Below are 7,526 nucleotides of genomic sequence, written 5' to 3'. Positions count from 1 at the left end.
GTTACTTCACACAGTCGGCACTTGGGTCTTACCTTGATTCCTGATAGCCTTATTGCTATTATAAACTGGTTACCAAAGTAATAAGAGCAGTAAAAATAAATGTTTTGTCATATCTGTGGTATACGTCTGATATACCACAGCTGTCAACCAATCAGCATTCAGGGCTCAGACTGTGTACCATGGGAAATACAAAAATCACGTTTTACTTTTCTAATTACATTGTTAACCAGTTTATAATAGCAATAAGGCTCCTCTGGGTTTTGTGGTATATGGCCAATATACCACGGCTAAGGGCTAGGTCCAAAGAACAGCCATTAACCGTGGTATATTGGCCATATACCACACCTCCTAGGGCATTATTACTCAATTATAGCAGTCAAAACAAGTTAAATCGTCATCCATTGATAGAAAATTATCTTGAGAGATAAAGGGCAATTTATCTTATGACTTGCGACATATTCTTAAATTTACAAGAATCATTACTTTGATGGAAAAACTAATTTTGCTTCTTAGCCTACGTCGTAAAAAATGACGTTTTCCTTAACGCTCGATAACGTTATAGAAAAAGGATTTCATGGATAAATGTGGCAACTCCTCTCTTGCTGCGAAAACATATTTTTGGCTAGTTTTCAGGCCTTGTGTGCGAGTATTCAGAGGTCATAGGGCTAGAAATTTGAGGTGGCCCTGGCAACACTGAGCATGACAGTTAAACCGAGGGAGTTCTTTCAGAAAATGGCAGAATGCTTCAGCAAACAGTGCTTTGACAGTGGAAAGGTAAGTCAGCTAGCAAGACGTCATTTTATAACAGGTGATGATCAGCAGAAATAAGGGAGTACTATCTCTCATAGTAGTAGATGTGAGTTTCTCTTTCAAACAATCCCCTTGTACACAGCTAATAGCTAGCTAGCTAAAGTTAGCCAAAGCATGCTAGCTAACTAGTGCAACCCTAAGCAACAGTACATATGAAATTATCAGGCCTACTGAACATCTTACTGTAGAACTTATTAGTGAAAACAAGTCTAGGTTGGAACGATTGCTGTTAAAATACACGTTTTTTAAAATAGATTTTTATTCTGAACGGGAATAAACTGATGTGAAGCAAGATACTTTTTGAGGAAAACACAGTTCTGGGTTGTTCATCTACAGCAGGAAGTGGTATCCTGCCTGACTGAGAAAGCGGTAGATCTTCTGATCCAGTTTGTCACCACATATCTATGAGTCAGGGTTCTCAACTCTGGCGTACTTAAAAAACAAGTACAGAAACACTCCATGCTGTGCATGACCTTAGGGTTGCATTGTCAAAAACTGAGCACAGAATAGACCTGAAAATAAACACGAATAGCTATTTATTCTTTCATTTAATTGTTATTTGTCTTTATTGCACCTGTTTTAGGCTGGCTTAAGGGCAATGAAATTGACTGATATGTATGTATAGTTGCATGTTTTCATAAGCTTGGGTCCCAGGAAAATACAGAATTTGTCATTTGGGTCCCAGGCTGAAAAAGTTGAAAAAACCCTGCACTACACCAACAAAAATCCCTATATGGAGGTTAATGCAAAGATTAGCCGCTAGCTGGAGGCAAGCACTAAAATATCACCAGCTAAGCTGGCCCAGGCTATGGCTGGAGCGGAGCCAGCCGTGGGTAACATGGACGCCAAGGAATTTGAGGACACTGCTGCAGAGCTCTTCATTGCTTGAGTACGAATTCTGTCATAACTGGATCTTCACAAAGGATAAAAAAAATACTCACTAACAGGGATGTAAAAAAATATATAATAATTGTGCATATGGAAAATTTCTGGTATCTTTTATTTGAGCTCATGAAACATGGTACCAACACAACACATTGTGTTAATGTTTTTGTTCAATTCAGTTTAAGTACAATTAGATGTGTGTATCATTCTCATGAAATATATGACTAAATATATACTGTATGGTATGGTATGGTACGATGTAAATGACTCAATATACCAATAAATGTCATAACTATCTTGTTTGTTATTGCTTTAATCTATAACGGCGTCAGAAGTAAAAGGTTTTATTCTGTTATAAAGCCTTCATATACAACAGTGAATTTGATGCTTTCCATTCTTATGAGAATGAAACAAACAAAGCGTCTATGTAGTTACTGCATAGGTGATTAGGTTAACATGATGGAATTATTCAGGCCAGTTTACAGCAATGATGGCAATACCTCCTCCACACACCTCCCTGCGGTTATAGAAACTGGTGGCAAAAAGTGGCCAGCTGAAATGTTTTATATACTGTAACAAAATAAACTTTTAGTAGAAACAAACATCTTCAAATAACCAAAAATCTTGTACTAAGCACCTCCTTACATCACCAATATTGTATCCATTCTACAGGAAAGGGAAATTCATATTACTTTTTTATGGGTAATAGAGATGATCATTGGGGAAAATAGAAACATAAAAACTAATAGAAAAGCATCCCAAGAAAATCCATAATTCACTAATGACCAAACCTACAGCCAAACCCAATTCTTATATTATCCTACTTTAACAGAGTGAGAGCAACATTCAAATCAATTAAACTTAGCATCCCAAAAGCAAGGTAGAGCAAATAAATCATATTCTAGTTAATTAGTTCAAGTGCCTTGCTGTAAACCACCTAATGACATCAATTCTCATGAAAGACAAACGTAAGATAGCGCAACAAATGCTCATTGTTAGATTTAAGAAAGCCAAAACAAACATCTTGACGATTCTTTGGCACCATCGAGTGGCTGGTAGAGAATAGTATACCGGTTAGTTGTGTTCTGACTACTGAAAAAAAATACATGTCTTGTCAGTGGATCAATCCCCTTTAGGTTTAATAAAAATATAATGACTTTCTAATAAGAACCAAAATGTCAGTTTAAAAGGGCATGTGGAATTTACACTATCTGAGAATTAGGTCTTTCAGCGGTATATTTAAGCAATAAGGCCCGAGGGGTTCGCTGTATATAGCCAATATACCACGGCAAATGCGGAGTGCCTAGATACAGCCCTTAGTCGTGGTATATTGTCAATATACCACAAACCCCCGAGGTGCCATATTGCTATTATAAACTGTTTACCAACGTAATTTGAGCAGTAAAAACATATGTTTTGTCATACCTGTGGTATCCGATATACCACTACTTTCGGCCAATCAGATTTCAGGGCTCGAACCACCCTGTTTATAATAGTGCTCGTTGATTACACCCTCAACATTCTATATCTCATTGATTCCATTCAATATGTTCATAATTACAGCTCGACTCAACCGCACCACTAGGAGTTGTCCTGTTCAGATGCCCCCCGCCATCAGTGGGGAGGTCTCAGATTGGTTGACCTGTGCAGTGATGCTGTAGTGTGGAGAATCGTAGAGGTGATTGCTCTGTAGGTCCACCTCTGCCCGCAACGTTACTTTCTACAGATGGGAAACGGAGAACAGTTGTTAGAATCATGGTCTCCATCTTCTGCCCTGGAGAGCTATGGGGTACGCAGGATTTTGCTGCAGCCCACCTGGACAAAAGGAACACCTATGTCAGAATGCTGTTCATTGAATACAGCTCAGCGTTCAACACCTTAGTGCCTACAAAGCTCATCACTAAGCTAAGGACCCTAGGACTAAACACCTCCCTCTGCAACTGGATCCTGGACTTCTTGACGAGCCTCCCCCAGGTGGTAAGGGTAGGCAACAACACTTCTGCCACGCTGATCCTCAACACTGGGGCCCCTCAGGGCAGGGGTGTGTACTTAGTCCCCTCCTGTACTTCCTGTTCACCCATGACTGCGTGGCCAAACACGACTCCAACACCATCATTAAGTTTGCTGACGACACAGCATTGGGTGGTGAACAGATCATCGACAACGATGAGGGCCTATAGGGAGATGGTCAGAGAACTGGCAGTGTGGTGCCAGGACTACAACCTCTCCCTCAATGTGAGCAAGACAAAGGAGCTGATCGTGGACTACAGGAAAAGGCGGGCCGAACAGGCCCCCATTAACAACATTGAGTTTCAAGTTCCCATCGAGAGCATCCTGACCGGTTGCATCACTGCCTGGTATGGCAATTGCTCGGCATCTGATAGTAAGGCGCTACTGAGGGTAGTGCGCACGGCCCAGTACATCAAGCTTCCTGCCATCCAGGACCTATATAATAGGCGGTGTCAGAGGAAAAGCCCCCAAAAATTGTCAGAGACTCCAGTCACCCAAGACATAGACCGTTTTCTATGCTACCACACGAGAAGCGGTACCGGAGCACTAAGTCTAGGACCTTAACAGCTTCTACCCCCAAGCCATAAGACTGCTGAACAATTAATCAAATGGCCACCGGACTATTACATTGACCCCCCCCCCCCCCCCCCCCCCCCCCATTTGTTTAGCACACTGCTGCTACTCACTGTTTATTATCTATACATAGTCACTTCACCCCTACCTACATGTAGAAATTACCTCAACTGACCTGTACCCCCTGTATATAGCCTCGTTATTGTATTGTGTTATTTTATTTTTTACTTTCGTTTATTTGGTAAATATTTTCTTAACTCTTTCTTGAACTAAACTGTTAGTTAAGGGCTTGTAAGTAAGCATTTCACAGTAAGGTGTGTATTCGGCGCATGTGACAAATAGTCTGATTTGAACATATATTCTGTCTGGTCCAAGTGATGGAGTGAGTGAAGTGAGGAGGAGAGCTTAGGTACCTGGAAGTCTCTGATGTAGGTGAGGAAGAAACTGACAAAGGAGAGAGCCAGAGACCACTCAGAGATGGTGCTGATGATGTGAGGGATGTAGCCCTGCAACAGACAGAGCTGTTAGCGCACACACGCACAACAACACAAACTATCACAAAGTCTACTGACCGTCTCTCCAGGTATCCAGTGCAGTTTATGGGCCACGTCCACTCCAGGTAGACTGCTGTACATGATGACAGATGACACAAACACTGAGAGGTGAGAAGGTTAAGGAGCACAACAGGCAGGGGCTAGAGCTGTGTTACAGAGGGCAACTCTTGCAATATTTCAGAACGTTTGGATCTTGAACAAGCTGTCAGGGGTCCTTGCAATTTGTTGCACGAGTTCACAGCTTCCATTCACTGTAATTGAGTGGCATTGTCTTATAGCAACAACATTCTATTATCAGCAACAGCGAATCATGATTTCATATTTTCTTGTTGCAGAAATAGCGGAGGATACTGCTGATGATGCTGGCGAAGGTCCAGACCCCGATGCTGAGTCGGACCCAGAAGATGCTCTTCCCGTGGACGTGAGGCTGCATGCACAGAGACACCAAGGTCTGCACCAGGATGTACAGTGCCCCCACGCCAAATGTCAATATTGCCCCCACCAGGTGCATGGAGAACAGAGTCGTTTTCTGGTTGTTGTTGAGAGAGAGAATGATTTTATAGTACCACATTTACATATACTGTCATCAAAACAAACAGGAACAAGACTCTCTCACACACACACACGTGTCAATGGGTACCTGAAAGTTAGCAACAATGCACATGCCAAAGGAGCTGATCCATCCCAGCACCAAACCCAAGAGGTTGAGTTTATGCAGCTTTGACTCCTCTTCGACTGTCAAGGCTTGGACCTGCTTGTAGCGTACGTACATGGTGGCTATGCCTGCCACGACAAACACGATCACAAATCAAAACATAGTCACAAATTCAGTCAGGTTTATAGCTGGTTTCAAATGTATTGCTAGATTCCAAAGAGGAATCCGAGAGGTAATGGTGATGTTACCTAAGTATGCTGAGATGTCCAGCATGATTCCAAACACACATCTCTCTGGGGCAACCGTCCCTGTGTCGCTGTGAACAGAAACATGACCATCAAAAATGTAATCTCCCACTATCACAATGTAATGTACAATTGTAATACATGTAAAATTGTGTCTACTACTTATAAAGTGAAGTGATTGCAAGTATAATGGTAAAAAGGCACAGTGTTGAGCCTGTGTCTGACCTGATGTATGGCACCAGTGGGTCCACATGTTTCAGCAGGACAGCAGTGATGTAAGCAAAGATGAATGTGGCCGCCGTCCATAATACCAAAGCCACCGGTAGAATACAAAGACCCTGCTGGAACCACCACATATCCTCTGCTGTGTGTGTCAAACCACCAGTAGCCTATCCAAGTTAGACCACAGATGCTGGTATATTGCCTTCACCTGTAGATATTGGATTATGTGAGGCATCACACACATACACACACAGAGAAAAATAGCTGAAGCTGCTGCACACTCGTTTCCTCATTCTGGATAAAAGCTCAGTATCAAGAGACTACAATGTATTCCTGCCACGTGATCGCATTTCTCAGTTCCTCTACTAGTTGTGTGGCTTAATGTAGTCAAGTGACTTGAGATACAGAGCGAGCTAGTTACATTTGGTAGGCTACAATGTATTTATTTTTTAAATAACCTTTATTTAACGAGGCAAGTCAGTTAAGAACAAATTCTTATTTGAAATTATGCTACATTACACGCTACTGTTTAATAAAATAAGTAGAGTGAACAAGATGCAGGTTCTGTTCTACCTGATAATTAATTGCATACGCCTGGTGTCCCAGATCTAAACAAGTCCCTGATTAGAGGGGAACAATGAATAAATGCAGTTTAACTGGCTTCCAGGTCCAGAGTTGAGTTTGAAGGCTTGATGCTGCGTTCAAAACAATTGAGAGCCCGGAAATCTCCGACTTACGTGCATTTAAAACGACTGGGAACGCAGAAAAACGAGCTGCGAATGGAAAAACTTGATTCGAACGGTCAGTCCACTCGAAATTTAAACACGGACACTCGGGCCTATTTCCAGAGCTCTGACTTTCCGACCTGAAAATCTGACGTCATTATTTGACCTAGTATTTTTCCGAGTTCCCAGTTGTTTTGAACGCGGCAATAAACTGTACCTTCAAAAAAGTGGTTCCTTTGTTGTCACCTCATCACACGAAATTCGGTCTCACAAAAGACCAACAATGAACAGCGGGAAAGCAGAAAAAGCTAATATATGTAGTCTAGTCTTTAGATCGCTCTGATTAAATGAAGGCTACATGACCCAGATGAGGAATTAGGTCACGCTTTCTCAACTAAAATCACAAGCTCATTACTTCCTGTTAGTGTTCCAGAAGAGGCGTGGCATTATAATACCCAGATCTGTAGCAAACGTCAACAAAGAGACCTCCGTTCCATCAGCAACAATACTCAAGACGTATCAAGAAAAAGGCTGTGCCCTCGGCGATTTCCCTTCAAAATAAAAGTCCCCCCGTGACGATGGTAGAAAAAACAATTTTACGAAATTCATAACATTTTATGCTGAAATATTTTTGTTGTTTAACAATATGAAAAACATTTAATCGACTTTATAGCACAAATAATATTATAGCGCTGCCATTATTGTTAACAGCAAAAAGTAATGATTACTAGATAGTTATCATGGTAACAACAGTAATACAAATAACTAAACCGTATTTATAATACTACTATTATTAATAATAGTAATAATAATAATAATTGTAATACTCTACTTAAAAATATTTTGA

General features: G+C 41.2%; 1 protein-coding gene and 1 long non-coding RNA gene across 2 annotated transcripts; one reads left to right on the top strand and one right to left on the bottom strand.

Moving 5' to 3' along the window:
* The first annotated feature begins 640 nt into the window (after positions 1-640).
* Positions 641-6,508, top strand: LOC149975923 (uncharacterized). The gene is made up of 2 exons (XR_016487903.1): positions 641-774; positions 5,168-6,508. It is a non-coding gene; the product is annotated as an uncharacterized LOC149975923 (long non-coding RNA).
* dram2b (DNA-damage regulated autophagy modulator 2b) lies at positions 1,792-7,231 on the bottom strand. The gene is made up of 8 exons (XM_090205305.1): positions 6,897-7,231; positions 5,958-6,162; positions 5,736-5,803; positions 5,473-5,615; positions 5,184-5,361; positions 4,851-4,933; positions 4,692-4,784; positions 1,792-3,415 (listed from the first exon to the last, which is right to left on the bottom strand). Exons 2-8 carry the CDS (start codon positions 6,086-6,088, stop codon positions 3,293-3,295), a joined length of 819 nt encoding a protein of 272 aa, XP_090061431.1. The 5' UTR covers positions 6,089-6,162; positions 6,897-7,231; the 3' UTR covers positions 1,792-3,292.
* Positions 7,232-7,526: the final 295 nt, after the last annotated feature.

Source organism: Oncorhynchus mykiss, chromosome 17 (assembly GCF_057628025.1).
Source record: "Oncorhynchus mykiss isolate SJ-2025 chromosome 17, ASM5762802v1, whole genome shotgun sequence".
Lineage (NCBI taxonomy): Eukaryota > Metazoa > Chordata > Actinopteri > Salmoniformes > Salmonidae > Oncorhynchus > Oncorhynchus mykiss.
Note: the sequence above shows the minus strand (reverse complement) of the source record. Positions and strands in the feature narration are given on the sequence as shown.

What these genes read in the sequence shown, in the direction of transcription:
- dram2b (XM_090205305.1), bottom strand. Translation starts at nt 6,088, where the DNA reads ATGTGGTGGTTCCAGCAGGGTCTTTGTATTCTACCGGTGGCTTTGGTA. An exon ending in GGACATCTCAGCATACTTAG is followed by an intron (nt 5,616 to 5,735) that starts GTAACATCACCA and finishes TTGTCGTGGCAG; the next exon opens with GCATAGCCACCATGTACGTA. An exon ending in CTTCGCCAGCATCATCAGCA is followed by an intron (nt 4,934 to 5,183) that starts GTATCCTCCGCT and finishes CTCACCTCTCAG; the next exon opens with TGTTTGTGTCATCTGTCATC.